Source organism: Micromys minutus, assembly GCF_963924665.1.
Source record: "Micromys minutus genome assembly, chromosome: 1".
Lineage (NCBI taxonomy): Eukaryota > Metazoa > Chordata > Mammalia > Rodentia > Muridae > Micromys > Micromys minutus.
The window spans coordinates 231471956-231490884 of record NC_137969.1 but is presented as its reverse complement, the minus strand read 5'-3'; the positions used below and the strand labels follow the sequence as shown (position 1 = coordinate 231490884).

Below are 18929 nucleotides of genomic sequence, written 5' to 3'. Positions count from 1 at the left end.
GAGCCAGGTCTACGGTCTCTCTGTTCCTTCTGCCTGCTGATCTGGATGTAGAGCTCTCAGCTCCCTCTCCAGCACCATGTCTGCCTGCATGCCACCGTGCCTCCCGCTATGATAATGGACTAAACCTCTGAACCGTAAGCCAGCCCCCAATTAAATGTTTGCCTTTATAAGAGTCGGTCATGTTGTCTCTTCATAACAATAGAAACCCAAACTAACACAACCTTTATGACCCATCCGCCAAGGTTCTCATGGGTTGCTTCTGCCTAGCACACTTGCTTACAGACATCAGTGAAAGAAAAGAGCTGTTTGTCAAAGCCCAGGAAGACCCGGGAACCAGGAGCTTCCTGCACACACTCTGACGGCGCGATACGTCAGAAGCACAGCTGACAGTTCCTGCCATTTACTCTACAGCAAGCCCTGTGCTCCAGATGGTTATGTCTTTTTCTTTAATTGACAAGTACTACTTGTGCACAGTGATGAGGGTACAGAGATGACATTTTGATACACACATACAACAGGTAAGGCCCAAATCAGAACAGTCAGCATATCCATCACCTAGAACAGTCATTGTTTCTCTAGGGTAAGAACATTTGAAATTCTCTCTTCTATTCTAAAATATACGGTATAATGCTGCGGACAGTAGTCACTTTCTCAGGGAACACTGAGGCTTTTCCTCCAGCCAACCTCTCCATGTCCTTGCTTCCTCCCTACCCTTCTCAACCCCTGGTGACTATTCTGCTGGCTACTTTTAGGTGATGAACTTCTTAAGCTTCCACATATTAAAGAAAACACGCCAGCATTTGCCCTTCAGTGTCTGGCTCATTTCACCTAACACAGTGATCTCAAAATGATATGTTGCTGCAAATAAGGTTTCATTGTTTTTTCTTGCTAGATAATCTTCTCTCGTGCATATGTATGACATTTTCTTTTGGGCACTTAAACAGGTACCTACCATATCTTAGCTACCATGAATACTGCATGGCAATACAAGTGTCTCTTTGCATGATGAATACTTTAAACCCAATACTACTAACTACTGAATCGTAAGGCAGTCTGATCCAAGCTTCCTGATGAACCTTCACACAGGTTCTGCAGTAGATCAAAAAGTGTAGGAGAGGCAGGGAGTGGTAGTAAACACCAATAATCCCAGAATTTTGGGGAACTAGGAAGTCTAGTCTATATAGCTCATTCCAGGGAAACCAGAGCTACACAGCAAGATCCTATCTCAAAAGAAAAAAAAAGAAAAGAAAAGGTATGGAAAATTCTCAGTTCTCTATATTTTTGTCTTTTTGCTAAATGTAGTAAGTTCTGGTTTCTTTAAAAACTCGGTTATGTTTTGTAAATATGATTTTGTTTTAGTCCCAGGTTTGGGATAAGAGGCTGCTTCACAGCAGGTGACTATGATTTGCCTGGTGCACTAGCAGGGGCATGATTTTCCCCAGCTACAGATAGTTTAATTCTGGGGACTCTGGAGAGGGTATAAATGGGAAAGCCCCAAGAGGGCCTGTGGAGCCTGCTGCTCACCCTGCTGCTCCTGGTTGTTGTTGTTGTGGTTTGACAAGAAGTTAAAGATATCCTGACAATGAAGATTAGACTTACCCCCCAAAGACCCCAATGTCCCTAATCATCAGGAAGTAGCCTAAAAAGGTCCCTTCCCTGACAACCTTCTTCCTCTTACATAGTGTGGGGGTTGGAAGGAATTAGGATGGGATGAGAGTTGGAAGGGAAGTAGAGGTATAAGAACCAAATAAAATAACTAAACAAATACACCAACAGAGCATATGTAATTGGTGTGAGATATCTAATTTTCAGGAGGCTGGCTGTGAAGAGACTGAGACAGAGTCTTTGCTACATTTCCCAGGCTACTCTTGAACTCACTATGTGTCTCAGGCTAAACTCCAACTTGCAGGAATCCTCTTGTCTCAGCCTTCTGCTGGGCTTACAGGGGTACACCTCCACTGTCAGTGCACATGACTTGAATGAGCATTTCCCTGAGGAGCAATACTGAGTGTTTTCTTCAAATATTTATTAGCCACATATATGTCTTCTTTTGAGAACATCCACCTGTTTCTTGTTGTTGTTTTGTCTTTGTGTATCTCTGGTTGGCCTAGAACTCACTCTGTAGACTAGGCTGGCCTGAAACTCATAGAGATCCTCCTGCCTCTGCCTCCCTTGTGCTGGGACTGAGGGAATATGCCATCACACTTAACTCTTAGTAAATGTTTTTTTCTACTAAAGTGGGTGTAGGGATTTTTTGTTCTGTTTCTGATAAACCATGAATATTATTCCTTTGTTGAAGAGACAGCTTTCGGATATTTTCTCCCACTCTGCAGGTGGTGTCTGCAGTCTGCTGACTGTTTTCTATGTTCTCCTTCTGTTGGGTTCTGTACCTGTCTGTGCTTCTGAGGGCATCACTGCCCAGGCAAAGGTTCTGAGGCATTTCAATATGGCTTATATCTTTCAGTTCTTACACAGCCCTATTAATACACAGGTTCTTTGATCACCCATGACTACAGACAAGGAAACTAAGGCTAGAAAGATCATACCCAGGGTAACACAGAGCACCTGGAACTCAAGCAAGACTCCAGTTCCAAGTCAGAATCTCCACTCACCTAACACTCCTCTGCTAGGTGGCTTTGGAATCAAGCCTGGGGTAGTGCCCTGAGGGAATCCCCAAGACCATAAGCTAGCACAGAGAAGACCAGATGACCAGCCAAAGCACAGGACCTGCATCCAGGTCATGTGCTTCATATCCACAAGAGGGTCCATCTACCTCCTTGGGGGGCCAGTAAAGGCTTCAAGAACACAGAAAGCAACCCAATACTAGAATTAAGGAACATTTATTAAAACCTACTGCACACCAAGTCCAAGTTGGTTACCATAAGAAACTCAGTACTGGGAAGTGATAAACTACAAGTCCCCAAAAAGTGCCACTGATCCTGACCTGAAGAGGCCACAGAAGAAAGCTTCATAGGAAGCTGTTCATCAGGCACTCACCTGGAATAGTGGCTACTGGCTAGCAGGCAGGTAGTGATGATTAGACACAGTGGTTCAAACAATGAGAACAAACCCAGTGAGCTCACGGGGTAGTGGGTAGGGGTGAGAACGTCATGAAACAGTACAGATGCAGGAGGCAGCTCAGCAGTTAAGAGCACTCACCACTCTTACAGAGGACCCCGGTTCACTGGCTCTCACCCATATGTACCTCAATTCCAGGGGATCTGACTCCCCCCTCTGATGACTGTGGGCCCAGGTATGCACATGGTGCACATACATGCACGTAGACAAAAGACTCATACACATAAAATAAGTAAAGTGAGAAGACAGAGGAGCCCTAGAGCAGCCCGGCCAGGGTAGGCTGCACGGCTGCACGGTTCCTGCTCTTCCCACCGTGGCACTTTCTTCACAGACAGGAGCCACCTGAGCCAGGCAGAGTGGTGCTGGGGCAGAGGAGGTAGATCTCTACGAGTTCGTGGCCAGCCTGGTCTGCAGGGTGAAACCCAAAACAGCCAGAGCTACATAGTGAGACCCTATCAAGAGAGACAGAGAGAGAGAGACAGACAGAGAGAGACAGAAAGAGAGAGAAAAGTTACAATCATCAAAGGGATGAGGGACAGTGCCTGGAGCCAAGACTGAGCAGTGGGGAAAAGGAGAACAGACTGAGCTAGGGCAAAACTAGAAAATGGCCGACGCAGAGACTCAGCAGACAGAGAAGGGCAGATTAAGGAGAACAGGGCTAGCGTTGGGGGACATCAAAAAAGAACCATCCAGGCTGCATGGCCACCCTCCACCTCGCCTGCCTTTCCTCCAGTGACTAATGGCAGGCCATCCATTGTGGCTGACATTAATGCTAACCACCATCCGTCCCCTACTCATTAAATTACCATTTTATGGCCAAAATCTTTCTCTCTCATAATTGATAAAAATCTCCTTTGATGTTTGGCATTATTGGGGGAAAATGTTTTTTATTCTTCATTATGTTTTTAATATAATTTTTTTTTAATTGAGATCTGCTGGGAAGGCAGGATGAGGACAAGCCAGAGGAAGAACTCTCCCTCCCCCCTCACCCTCTTCCTTGTACCAGCTGCGTGGCTACCAGATCCTTCTGTTCCATTTCCAGAACACTCACTTGGTGGCCTTCTTAGAGACAATCTGGGAGACAAGACAGTGCCAGGACAAACAAAGGTGGCATTCAGGCCAGGAGAAGCAGGTCAAAAGACAGCAGAGCCATACAATGAGATCCTATAGATGACTGCAGGCCAGTGAGGCAGGCTGACCTCTGCAGCAGCCCTGCCAAAGTAAGAGCACCAGGACCAGCTCCAGGTAGCAAGGACCTCCCCCACTCTTCCACAATACCTGCACAGGAGGAACTCAATAAATACCGGGCATAACAGGAGGCCAGGGGGCAGTCAGAGAGCACACTGTTCTAACAGAGAACTTGTGCTCACCCACACAACAAACCCACCTTCCAGAGTCTACAGAAAAAGAAGCAGGAAATAGCCCAATGCCACAAAACTAGTAAACCAACAGGGAGTTTAGCTCCTGCCCCTCAGTTCTACTAAAACATCAAGTGTCATGTGAAGTTCCCCTCAAAGGCCACACAGAGGACTGAGGCGATTTTTCTATGCTCCATCCTGGCCGGGTCACTGTGCCCAGATATTAGCGTAAATGCTACTCTAGACGGGTTTCCCCCTTTTTCCTTTGGCCCAGTGCTGAGGTCAGAGCCAGAGCCTTGAGAAAGCTGGGCAAGCACTTTCCCACTGAGCTACATAGGAAATCCAAAACCCAGCCCTTGGGTTTTAAGACATTGCCTCACCATGTAGACCAGGCTGGCCTCCAACTCAATCCTCCTGTCTCCACCTCCACAGTACTGAGACTACAGATCTTCGCATCCAATTTATTAGTAAAACAGGTTGCCCTCCATATGTGAGTGGGGCTCATGTAATCAGATGATGTCCCTGAAGCAAGCGGGAATTCTGCCAGCAGACGGCCTTCACACTTGAACCTGAACTACAGTATTGTCTCTTACTGGCTCTTACTGGGATTCAGGCAGGGCCACTCTGACAGCTCTGGACTTACTATCCTTAACAATCACATAATCCAATTTCTAAGTCTATCTTTCTACATATTTATATACACGCATACATACTGAAATGCATACAAGCAGGTCCCATCAGTTCAGTTTCTCTGAATAACCCGGAGTAACACAGAACTGGCAGAGAGGTAATAGCCCAAAGGAAAGGCTGCCTGCCAGGTACACTTTGTCCTACTTCTCGACAAGATTTCCCTGAGCCAGCAGCAGCTCCCTGCCCAGGCTGTCCCTTTTCCTACCTCTCCTTCCTTCCTGCCTTCCTTTGTTCTGGCTGGTCCTTGCACCCTGCAGCATTGTCTTTCTGGCCAGAACCACCATGTTGAATAAGCAGCTGACATCTTTGGGGCAGGAGTTTCCTATCGTTTCTGAACTTTTGATTCAACCCAGAACAAACCATGACCAATCCTCCTCCACATGCCCCGGGAGCTCATACAAAAGTGGGTGTGTTCACCTGGCACGCATCCCCATCTCTTCTGAATCTCCACAGACCCTCCAACCATGTGTTCCACAAAGAACACTAAGCCCCTACAACATATAGCACTCTTAAAAACACATTTCACCCATCCCTAGCAACTACTAACAACAAAATAAAACCAATTCGATATCCCTACAACCCTGGTCGGGCAGTTCAATGGCAAAAGACTGAAATAAACATGTTTCAGAGGACACAAACCTCACAAGGGCTTTCCTTAACAAACATTAGAGTTTCCAGACTACACTGTAGCCAGTGACATCATTCTCTTTAACATTCTTAAAATTTCAGAGGTGAAACTCTTACCTGGCACAACTATGTTCCATGACAATAATGAAGATCCCTCTGTCCATGGCTTCTCTTCTGCTTGCTCTGTTTTCTTTTCCTTTATCTCAGCATCAGCTCACTTACATATCCCAGGCTGGCCTCAAACTAATGATCCCTGGCCTCTTGAGAGCTATGATTATGGCTCTCCAGACCGTATCCACATGCTTGGATCATTTGTAGAAACGTGTTGTATCCGGACTTGCTTTTGTCCATGGGCAGACATGCCTGTGCAGGTGTGTGTCTGCAATTAAAGATGGCAGTGCCGGTGTAGCTGACAATCATGATCGCTTCCGAGTGCCACTATCCCTGAACTCTGCTCACTTCATTTGCCACTTAGAAAAGAACCACATCCGCTGGACATGGTGGCACGTGCCTTTAATCTCAACACTAGGGAGGAAAAGGAAGGCAGAGCTCTGCAAGTTCGAGGCCAGCCTGGCCTACAAAGCGAGTACTAGGACAGCCAGGGCTACACAGAGAAACCCTGTCTTGAGAAACAAACAAAACAAACAGGTGAGCACATCTCTGCATCGCTGAGACAACCAGACTCAGTCTCTCATGCTGTCCCTTCTCCACTGTCAGTCCTTTCAGCTTCCCTTGCCCAGCCCCCCCTCCAGTGCATTCACCCCTCAGGCTCACATCCCAAAAAGAACACCTCAGGCCTTTCAAAACACAGCTCAGCTCCTAAACACTACAGTCTAACCAAGAAAGCTCAGTTACTCCCAGCTTCTACCTCTTCTACCACTACATCTTTCCTGAGCAAGCATCATCCCCCAGTGCGCCCTTCCTCCCATCCGTAACTTCTCTAATCTTGTTCATCTTTGAAGAACCTGGACCACGTGCCCCATGCTTCAGAAAGTTTCTATTTGCTTCAATGGACTCCCTTTCTTTCCTGCAAACCCCTTGGACCCTCATGTGACCAGATATTACCTTGATCAACCTATCTCACACCATGGAGTCTGGAATGAGATCAAACCATAATTGGCCACATCAGGGTCTAAAAACTCCTGTTCCCACACATTCCAGCTGTTTCTACAAGCAAGAAAAAGAGGGAAAAAGGAAGGAACTGGCACTGAGCCTCCGAGTCGCGGGCTGTTAGAACCGGTGGTTGGGCTCATGGTTCTTCAGAGGACTCATGCATGAGACCAAAGACTGAGAACAGGTGGGAGAGGGGCACAACGCTTGTTTCATGACCAGGAAGCAAAGAGAGAGTAAAAGAGGCTAACAAATCCCTTCAAGGGTCCCTGTGATGGTCAATATTAGCAATCAATGTAATGGTGATCAGACCTGTCACAGAAATTAATATCCTCTGAGTGTCTGTAAAGAATTCTCTACATTGGGTTAACTGAGGTAAGAAGACACACCTTAAAAGCATGGGGCAGGCTGGGATCCCATACTGAATAAAAGGAGACAGAGATAATCAGTAATTATTACAGTTCTCAGTGCCCTAAGTCCTCCCAGGGGGCCCTATCTACTACAGGTAGAAAGCCATGACTCCAACGTGCAAGTCTTCTAAAACACGGACCTTTAGAAGACAATTACTCAAACTTTAGCAACAATCAACCGCCTCATGATTCAGGTTTGTACCAGCCCCATTCATGGTGAAGAGATATCAGTCTGACCTCCTTGGACCATGTCCAAGAATAAAAAGAGCCAGATCTCATCCCTCAGGGCACACCTTGTGAGGAAAGGGCCAGGGCTCCAACATACATCCCTGACTTGTAAACTTAGGTGCCATCTTCTGGCCAAAGGAGGCACTGCATTTGGACCTGTGGCCTACCTGTGGTAGCCAGGAAAACAGCTAAGATACTCAGTCAGAACAAGGTCACTTCTGAGACAACAGAAAATGTCCCTCTCTTTATGGCCCAGCTCTTGGGCCTCCTATTGTTTTCTGCTGCTCTTCACTTGGCCAAGTGGCCCCAGAACTCTTCTGAGACAGTCCCTATGCAAAGATGAAGAGCTTTTGTGACCTTTTTCTCTACAACGTGGTACCACCTGATGTCCAGAGGCAGGAACTCACCTGGACCCAACTGTAGTCGTGGGGCAAAGAGTCCAGGAATGATACTGTCTCGGTCTTATATGCCATCCCTATAGTGGGGACACCCTTTCAGGCCAGCCCCAACAATCTGGAACAGGAAAAGGTTTGAATACACAATGACTCTCAGGGACTCTGTGCATAAAGAAACATAAACTAAGCCATCAGGACCAAAGCACCTACCCCAGAAGTAGGTACACTCACACAGTCTCTGAACTTAGGACGACCTTAAAACCTAGCCAAGGACAAGGAAAGCTAAGAAAATGGTGAGTGCTGAATATTCAGCTTCTTCCAGCTACGTCCTGGAGACCAGGGGTGGAGCCTGCTGCTGCAGGAGTCCCTACTGCCAGAGGGGCAGGAATTTGTAGTTCATCGACTCTGTCCTTAAAGAGAGAGTTCTTCCCAAGCAGTTCAGGGAGGGGCTGGAGGAGGAGGGCGTGCAAAGTGAGTGATTTCCTCCGCCCTCACTCCCCCACACTCACCTACTCTGCCTCCCACACAGCCTCTTTCTCCTCCCCTCCACCCACAGATGACAACGTGTGTCCCCAGAGAACAAATACCACTTTCCTGGGAGTGGGGTGGGGGGGAAGACTCTTGACTGGGTACTTATGGAACCTGTGGTAAGAAATCTGAGGTTTCTAAGTTCCCCAGAAATAAGAGACAGCCCCCTCAAAACTAGAACATGGACAAAAGTGACACTATCTCAGGAGGACTACAGACAAACTGGGGCAGTGGCCATGCAGTCACTGGGCTTAGGCCTACTCAGCTGGAGGAGGCTGGAGAAGACACCATGAATCTGCAGGAAACATCTTCCAGGTGGGCCCACCATGACTGCCCAGACTGACTTTTCACCTCCCTCTTCCTTGGCCTAGTCTCTCAAAGCAGCCATTGACCTGTTTGCCCCACTTCTTCCTCTGAAGCTTCTAAGGGTTAATCTTCTCCCCCCTCCCTCACACCCACCCCTGCTGAGTTACCACATGCCAGCAATGATATGTTCAGCACTGTTATTACAGTGACTTATTTCGTTTTAGCCAGGGGAGGGGGTGAATCTCACACTGCTGGAAGCCAGAGGCCAACAGTCTCAGCAAGAAGCAAAGGCATGCTGGCTAGCACCAAGGCCCACCCTCTTGTTGCTGCCCAGGGTTCCTCTATCCAAGCCCTGCTCCTCCTAGCCTCCAGCTTTCTCCCTGACTACAGCACTATGTCAATCTGCCTTTCACTCCTTCTGAATGAAGTGTTCCTTAAAGCAAGGCAGTTGGAGGCATCTGTGCCTGACCAGGGCCCCACAGATCATGAGCCTCTGTAGGCCAAGCCATTGCTAATATGCAGGATCTCTGTAGCTGGATGCTTAGCTGGGTGCTGAATGTTCCGCATATCAGTTAAAAACAGTAAAACAAACAAAAAAACACGTAAGCTAGGAAGGGTCATTTCAAACACTGATTCCTAGTTTACACCATACTATTTGGTGCTTCAGGTCCAGAGGAAATGCACCGCCATGGTCTTCATCCCTGAAGGTTTTCTGAGTGCAGTAGAATGGCCTAATTCCAATCAAGCTACAATGCAGCACCACTGTGGGGGCTGAGTTATGTGGGCCTGATTCAGATGGTCTAGGGAGGTCAAGGACTTCCCAGGACAGCTGCAGTGTGTATAGGATAACAGCACCTAGCTCTCTGCCTGGCATCTGCTAGATGGATGGACAGATGGACAACTGGCCTAGAATCACTTGGCAGACAGCGACTATAGTAGGAAAGCATTCCAGGCACCAAGACCACAGGCACTGCGGGCGCACAGAGGGAGCGAAGGGCAGAGCACAGTACGCGACCCTGTTTGCTCTGCACTCTCCTCCGTAATCTTCATGCCAGCACTGTAAGGTGGGCACTGCGGTCTCCCTCACCTTACAGAAAAGCACATAACTGTGCTAGGTCCAGGACTGTGCCTCCAGAGCCCTCACTCTGGCCACCAGACCCTCCCATGCTGCAGCAGTCATAAAACAGGCAGGGGGAGGGGCCAGGTGCAGTGTGCAGGCGTGCATCAAAAGAGTTATTATTTTATTCTCTTTGCCCCTGTGTGAGAGAGACAGAGACAGAGACAGAGAGAACATGCTGCCCTGGAACTTACTATGTAAACCAGGATGGCCTCGAACTCTCAAAGATCCACATGCCTCCATTTCCCAAGAGCTGGGATTAAAGGCCTTGACAACAGCAGGAGTCGTCAGCGACCAACGAAAAAGAATAGAACAGAGGACCTTGCACCTTGGTGGCAGATAAGAGTAAATGTCCCATCCCTGGGAGATCAAGCAGGATGCTTACTTAACCTTCTAGAGAGGCCAGTGCAGTGAACTGGATGAGGTGCTGATGCCATCTTAGCACAGTGTGCTAGCCCCCATCCCTCAGCTGCAAAATGCAGTCAGTAATAGTTCTCACCCCACACCTGCTGTGAGGACCAACTGTGACAGTGTAGCACACAATAGTTATCAGCCTGCTGTAAGCCTCCAGGGGCTGACAGACAGAATTAGATTGAAGCAGCCGAATCCTCTTAGGTTACCAGCCAACACTGTGGAATACAGACATCTCATATTTCAGCTAGTATTTTTTAGTGAGAGTCTCTGAGGCTCCTTCTAGCTTCTGGTTCGGCACTGAATGTTGCTGAGACATTTGATTCTGCATCAGTGATGGATCCTAGGCCCAGGCAAAAGGAACTCTGCTGGAGCCTTTCGTAAATCTGGTCCCTCCCTGCTTCAGAACAAGGTACCTCCTTGCCCAGGTCTTCTCGGATGACCTGTCGGACCTCTTGCATGCTGCTCTGTGGGGCCTGACTGTGCAACACCTTCAGCGTGCTGGTGTACTCTTCCGGCAGCAGGTAGTCCAGAGACCCCAGGTGCTGGCCCACCTTGATGAAAGTGCCCCGGTTGGCACAGCAGAGCTCACAGAGACGCCGGGCAGAGCGGAGATGTACCTGCAGGAGACAGGCAAGCCAGAGGAGTGAGTGCCTCGTGTTCCCTGAACAGCATTCCATTCTCCTGCCTCTCTGCTCAAGCACTCTTGGTTACTCCCCAATGACCCAAAACCAAGGCAGATACACACCATGCACACACACATAACACACACACACACACACACACACACACACACACACACACCCTCTTTTTTCATCTTTTACTTTAATGTTCTCCTTGTCCTCAGTGCAGCCAATTCTAATCTCACACCAAGCCCAGCCTCAGTACACAGCCTGGAGCTTCCAGTCTCCTCCCATTCCATTAAATGGTTGGAGCCTCACTCCCCACAAATGAGTATTCACAGCTATTAACCAAGCCTAATAAACTGACTCATTCAAGGGTATACTGAGCTAACACTTTTGCCACCTACTCCTCGACCATGTAACACTTCAAGTCACTCCACCAGTGACAGGATGATAACAGTAATAATAGTAAATAATAATAACAGCTATTCATATATATCATGGGGTTTTTTTTTAATCCTCAAAGTAGTTCAGGGAGTTGATACCTTCAATGATAAGAAAATCAATTGTCTTATTTAGAAAATAGAAATGAATCCCAGACCGAAGGCTACAAAACTGAATTGAGGACTTTATTCATTCCCTCACGTGGAGCAGACTTCTGGGCAGGTTATCAGTCATGGGACCCTTCATTTACACCCTGATGTGACTCGTTCTAATAGAGCTGAGAGGTGTCCTCACAAGCACCCAAGATGCTCCTCCTGAGCTCTCAGCCCAGCCAAGCTAAGGGTCTTGAGTTGAGGTGAGTCCTGCATTGTAGGATCTACGGCTTCTAAAGAAAGATGCACCTTACATATAATTTAAGAAACAGTGAGTTCCAGTGTGCTGTGGAGACCTGCTACCTGCTTCTACCAATGAAGTAACAAAGGCGTTTGAACACTGAAGGTGAATCTACACTCTCCAATGCTGAGAAGAATAATGATGTAATTGGCAATAAAGCCATGTGAAGAATTTACAAAAGTGGAAGAAATGTCTTCTCAAATAACTAGTTGTCAGGGGAGCCACACAGCAAACTGTTGCTTTAGATCAACAGTTCTCAACCTGTGGGTCATGGAAGTTTTCACAGGGGTCACCTAAGACCATCAGCACAGATATTTACATTACGACTTGTACCGGCAGCAAAATCACAGCTATGGAGCAGCAATGAAAATAATCTTACAGTTGTGGGTCACCACGACATGAGGGACTGCGTTGAAGGCCACAGCAGTAGGAAGGTTGAGAACCACTGACTTTAGACAATGAGAAGAGAACACTGGGAGGTCTGCAGAGACAGCTCAGAGGTTAAGGCTGCTCTTGCAGAGGACTTGATTTTGTTCCCAGTACCCACATGGCGGCCCACAATCATTTGTGGCTGCAGTTACAGATCCAATGCTTTCTTCTGACCTCCATGAACACCGGTCACATACCTGGTGTACATCCACACATGCATCCAAATGCTGAGACACATAAACAAAAAAGTTAGAAATTTAAAAGAAAGACCTCTGCAGTCCTAAACGCCCATGTCTCAGCTCTAGGCTGTCTTCAGTCCCACGGGAACCCAGTCATTTCTAACCCCGGTATACAGTTCTGATGCCCATCACAACCCATTCTAGGGGAAACATGTTCTGTGGAGTCCTCTGGCCTTGATGCAGACAGGGTCCGAGAGGCACCATGGTAGTTGTTTCCTCTAGCAGGAGACAGTGAGAAAGAAGTTAATTCTAACTTGGAGAGTGACCCGAAAGGAAGTGGAGTTCAGAGGCAGGGAGATTGCCTTAAGACATGGAGAGCAGAAAAACACCCACGTAGCATCCATAAGGGTTGCTTCAACCCCAGATGACAAAGAACTGAAAGCAGGACAAAGCCAGCCAGTGCCAGGCAGCAGACGGACATATGGAACTGGGTAGAGCAGGAATTACAGCTGGCCAGTGCCAGGCAGCAGACGGACATATGGAACTGGGTAGAGCAGGAATCACAGTTGGCCAGTGCCAGGCAGCAGACGGACATATGGAACTGGGTAGAGCAGGGTCCACAGCTGGCCAAGGCTAAGCAGTAGTTCTGAGAAGTGGTCAGTATAAAGATTAAACTATTATAGACAAACATCTCAGCTTGTGTGAGCACCTGTGGAGGGCAGTGGCCGACATCAGGGGTCCCCCTCAATTGCTCTCCACTTTAACTAAAGAGACAGACTCTACACTAAAAGCTGGACCATCCATTCCTCCAGACTGACAGGCCAGTGAGCTCCAGGAGCCCATTTACCTGTCTCCTGACTCAACCAATGCTGAACTTACAGATGTATACCACCACACCCAACTTTTATGTAGGTGACAGGAGTCCAAACTCTGGTCCCCATGCTTACACAGCAGGCACTTTACCAATTAGGCCATTTCCCCTGCCTCTAAAGGGACAAAACCTTAGTAAATCAAACCCCTGTAGGTGGGGCCGTCTCCACTGCCTCTCAGTTAATGGACTCACAGTTTCTTTAATCCTATGGCTATGTATCAGGTTTAGGCAGCTGGGGAATCCTATGAAGACCGAAAGTTGCCAGGGTCATCCTTCATGGTTTTAGTATTCAGCAGAGACGGGCACCAGCAGGGGCAGACACTCACTCCAGGGAGCTCAAAGATCAACAGCAGCCTATGGCTGTGACCTTTCCTACAGATTAGCTTGTGCGCATACCTACTAACAAGTTCTTCCAGCAGCAGCAGGCTGCCCAAGATAGAGAGAACTGAGCTGGGTCATCAGGCCCAGCCCTCCTCTCTGCCCTTCATCTCCAGGGATGGATGCTGTGCCTGTTTACTGTCACCACCATTAGAATCTCACTGGATCTCTTAGAGGTTAGTCATCTTCCACTACTTAACAATTCTTCACATTCAATTTCCCCTGTTCCAATTACTTGTGTAATTAGAAGCTGGGTGCTACATAGTGCTAAGCCTTGAAGTTAAATTTGCAATGGTTAAGATGAAAACTGAAGGATTTTTCAGATCAAGAGAAAAATTTGAGCCACAGTTTGTGTGTGTGTGTGTGTGTGTGTGTGTGTGTGTGTGCATGTGTGTGTGTCACTATGTATGTGCATCCTGAAAGTTGAAGCTTGTGTTGCTTTGTGCATACATGTATGCTGTGAGGTGCCCTGGGTACACGTGGGCCTGCGTGTGTGATTTGTGTCTGTGTGTTTGTGTGTATGTCTAGATGTGTGTGCACACACTGCTGGCAGACCTGTCCACTGTATTTTTTTAACATCTACATATCTCAATTGTGGCGAGTCCTTAGAAAGCACTGTCTTCATCCTGTGCAGCCCTTCCAAAAGGAAGCAGAGTTCATTGTCCATCACCTGTGACTTGAAACAGTGACAAATGGCTATCTCTTGACACAAAGGAATGGTCACCTTTCAACAGTGTCTGAGCAACATAGAGATCTTTGGTTCACTCAAGTCTGGGGAAGCCAGGCAACCCTGGCTCACCTGTTACCTGGGACATCTATCAGCTCTTGGGTACAGCTGTGTATCTATAGTATGTTCTGTGTACCTTAAGCTACCCAGATAACTAAAGATGTAGACTGGTGGCAAAGATATGTCATATACTCCCAAACCCAGGATCCATAAAATTGAGTCAACATCTACTGCATATGGTACCCTCATTTCCACTGAAGAAGCCCTGAGGTCATCTTTATCCAGCTTCTAACACATACACAGTTACACATACTCATACACACACACACATGCCCACACAGAGAGGGGGGTATTTCTACTTACTAAAATTGTAAAAATATTCTCTTATGGTGAAAATGCAAATGTCACTAACAGAGTGACACTCAGACCTCAGGGTCTCTGCTCTGGTCCAGCTCCCATGGGTCCACTGTCCTTTTGGATCAGAAGCCAGGCTTATTCTTTTTTTTTTTTTTAAGATTTATTCATTTATTCTATATAAGTGCACTGTAGCTGTCTTCAGACACACCAGAAGAGGGCATCAGATCTCATTACAGACGGTTATAAGCCACCATGTGGTTACTAGAATTTGAACTCAGGACCTCTGGGAAAGCAGTCAGTGCTCGTAACCACTGAGCCATCTCTCCAGCCCAAGGCAGGCTTGTTCTAACATAAGGAAAGTTACTGGCTTAGTACAAAGCTTCTGACTTTCACCCACTCCACTTGGCACAGCGCGGCGATGAGCCGACTGGCAGCTGGGAATCCACGGAGGGATAAACAATTCTATCTTCCTGGATCATCTTCTAGCCATACATGTATTACCGATTAACAAAGCTCCTAGGATCTCCTGACTTCCTCATCTCCTGACTCTGATCCTTAAGCACACTTCCTTGAGCATGCACCCTCAGAAGTGCAGGAAGGATGGGCTGACACACAAGGGCCAGCTGACAACATACTGCCCAGTGGACTTCCTGGAACATGGAAATGCTCTGGTCTAGTGCCTACACAGTGGCTAATGTGCACCTGAAATGTGGCTAGTGTGGTCAAGAAACTGCCTGTGAAGTCACTTAAGATGAATGATTACTGGAGTGATTTTTAAGGAGTTAGTGGCTGCCGAAGTGGACAGCTGAGGCCTGTCAGCCAGCAGCAGCTATAATAAATGCAACAGCATTTTCCAGTGCCCTAGTGTAAGTATACACCTGTCCCACAGTAAACACTCAAATACAGGACTTTTAATCTGCATATTACTTCTGGAAACAGGATCTCTCCCTTCCAACACTATGTCTTTCTCTCTGTATCCCTCCTCATCTCCATCTGTCTCTGTCTTTCTGTCCATCTCTGATCTCTGTCTCTCTATCTGTCTGCCTGCCCCCCTCCCCCTGTGTGCGTGAGTATGAGTGTGCATGTGTGTGTGTGTGTGATGTGGTGTGTTTCAGTGGACAACCTCAGTTACCACTCCCCTTTTGTATAAGAGAGTCTCCTAACAGACTGGAACTTCACCAAGCAGACTAAGCTGGGTGGCCGGTGGCCCCAGGGATGGATCTACCCATCTCCTTGGCTCATCTTACCATCACTGGGATCACCAACACATATCACCATGCTCACCTTTGTACATGGGTTCTGAGGATCAAATTCAGATTCTCATGCTAGCAAGGCAAGCATTTCACCAACTGAGCCATCTTCCCAGCCCCAGAGCAGAGGTCTTTGATATGTCCATAAAGACTCAGAAAGTCATAAAGACACACTGAACTCAGAGTTCAGTGACAATCTCAAAGCCTCACAGCCAATAGAGGAGTGGTCCAAGCCTTCATCCTCTAGACACCCAGCCCTGTATCCTCTGCACCATGTGCAAAAACTGAGCTTTGGTGTGGGTTTTGTGAGTCCTGGGATTACAGTGTAGGAGGAGTAAATGTAAGTCCATACAGCCAAACCTGTCAACAGCAGGAAGGTAAGCTAACTGCCCAGTCACTCCACATGACAGGCACTGGATGGTCACCAGGTTAGGAAGTGAGGTAGCCCTGACAGTTGGATATATTTTAGAAGGATAGAAAGGGTATATTCACCCCTAAACAGACAAGGATGGTCATGTGACTTGCTAGTCACTGGCACGGAAACTTGAGTCAGGAAGACTTGGGCCCTAATCCTACTTAGCCACTTAACTGTCATCAAACCTCGATAAACCCAGAACTTTGGTCTCTTCCTGAGCAGAAAGAGACAATAATTATGCCACCATTGTGGTTAAATAAAGTAAGACCTGAAGTCAATCCTAGCTCCTGGTCCAGCACAGAACCAATGCTCAAAAATTAGCACAAAGACACAGAAGGAAAAAAAACCAATCTCCCCAGGGAACTAAATGTCTAAAGCTTAATAAAACCGAGAGTTCCCAAAAAGATGAAATACAAATGGCTGGAAACATCTTCAAAGTGTTAAACATCTTTAGCCATCAGGGAACTGAAAATTAAAACTACTTTGAGATTTCATTTTTATCCCAGTCAGAATGACTAAGATTCAAAATACAGCCAAGCAGTGGTAGTGCACGCTTTAATCCCAGCACTGAGGAGGCAGATGCAGGAGAATCTCTGTGAGTTTGAGGGCAGCCTAGTCTACAGAGTGAGTTCCCAGGACATCCAGAACTATATAGAGAAAGTTTGTCTGAAAAAAAGCCAATACAGACAGACAGACAGATATATATATATATATATATATACATATATACATATATAATACATACATACATACATACATACATACATACATACATACATACAAACAAAAACATTTATCTATTCCCTCCCTTCAGTCTAATAAGCCTGGGTCCTATAACCTAATAGAAACAAAAGCTAATTTCGCTGACTGTCACTTAATGTAAAGCATCAGTATATAAAAATGCAAATAGCACCTGAAGCACACATTTTCTAATCCCACAACTTGTAGGCTGAGGCAGGAGGCTCATGAGCATGAGGCCTATCTGGGTTAACTAGAGAATTCTAGGCTCTCTCACAAAAAGTTAGGAGGGGTTGCAGTGAAGGATAGAGAGAGGGAATGAAAAGATAGAAACACACACAGAAATGGAGTATTATTCTAAACATAATTTCAGGGACTCCTCAGAGATCCCCAATTTCTGTGTCTTTGCATCTGGTACCCATTTGCTCACTGGACACGAGCTGTGCCCTTACCCAGTCCCTGGCTTTACTGCTCAACTGGATGTATGGGTGTGGTGCCTCCTCACCAAGAGGCCAACATCAGCCTCTCATACCCACTTACCTACCACAGAGCAGCTGGCACTGTGTCTCTGCCCAGGCTCCTTCCTTTTCACTCCCAGCTCAATAACATGCCTTATGATTACCTCATTACCAATAACCGTGCTATAATGAGTTTAATCTGCCTCATATTAATTAAAAGCATTGTTCTTAGCCCGGTTTGTGGTTTGAGAGTGGGGGACAATGAATGACTAATAAGATAAACTCTGTGCCGATTAATTAATGATTTGAGCCAATGAAGCAAAGGCCCAAAAAGGACCATTCTCCTTTCCTGAATCCCTGGGAGGAGAGGCTCTACCTCCCCAAACTTGGCAGAAAGGAGCCAACGCCAGACTGAATCCATGGGGGCCACATCAGAACTAGGCAAGGTTTAGGGATGTCATGAGACATAGGAACAGATATACAAGTGCCCTACAAATGATAGGAAGAAGTAGAGGACAGTGAAAGACAAGGCCATTGGTTCCAAACAGAGCCAACTCAATCTTGAATCTAATTGGGTATAGTGTTTGACAATGTCATAGTGAACTCATTACACTGTACAGTTAACATATACCAAAGAGGGTGAAGAGGATGAAGATGAGGACAATGTGATTATGACACTGAACTGCAGCAGCAGCACCATGGGCAAGTCACAGAACCACTCACAACTTGGTCTTCAATCAATCCATAAACAATATCTATCTCATGAGGTTGCTGGGAAGTGAGGTCACATATGTGCTTAGAATAAGTATTCCTATACTTACTCTAAAGGACCCTGAGAAGTGCTTTAATCAAGTATAGTAAGATGCAGAAACATGGACACACTTATCATGAAGGAAGTTTAAGAGCTTTTAGTCATAATCCCTGGAAGTCATGGCATGCCACATAGAGCTACATGGAAAACTACCAGGGTAGATAGAAAGTAGAGACACAACCCTTTGTTGTAAGTTCTATAGGAAAGATGGGGTGACAGTCACAAAAGAACACTCATGGTATGTACTCACTTATAAGTGGATACTAACCCAAAAAGCTCGGAATACCCAAGAAGCAATTCACAGAACTTATGAAGCTCAAAAAGAAGGAAGGCCAGTAGGTGGATGCCTCAGTCCTTCTTAGAAGAACAAAACGCTCATGGGAGGAAAAAAAGGGACAAATAGAGGAGCAGCGATTGGAGAAAAGATCATCCAGAGACTGCCTCACCTGGGATCCATCCCATATGCACCCAATAAACCCAAGCACTATTGCTGATGCCAAGTAGCATTTTACATGATATAGATGCCTCCTCAGAGGCTCTGCCAGAGCCATACTGATACAGTGGAGAAAGAACTGAAGGAGCTAAAAGGGTCTGCAAC

The 18929-nt window shown here is 46.7% G+C and overlaps 1 protein-coding gene across 4 annotated transcripts in view; it reads right to left on the bottom strand.

Annotated features, from left to right (window-relative positions):
- The window catches only part of ADCK1 (aarF domain containing kinase 1), a 98174-nt gene that overhangs the window by 46765 nt on the left and 32480 nt on the right, over positions 1-18929 (bottom strand). For all 4 annotated transcript variants that reach the window (XM_080924547.1, XM_080924550.1, XM_080924549.1 and 1 more), the window contains exon 4: positions 10675-10878. In XM_080924547.1, the coding sequence (XP_080780673.1) occupies positions 10675-10878 (204 nt within the window). The remainder of the gene's footprint in view (positions 1-10674; positions 10879-18929) is intronic.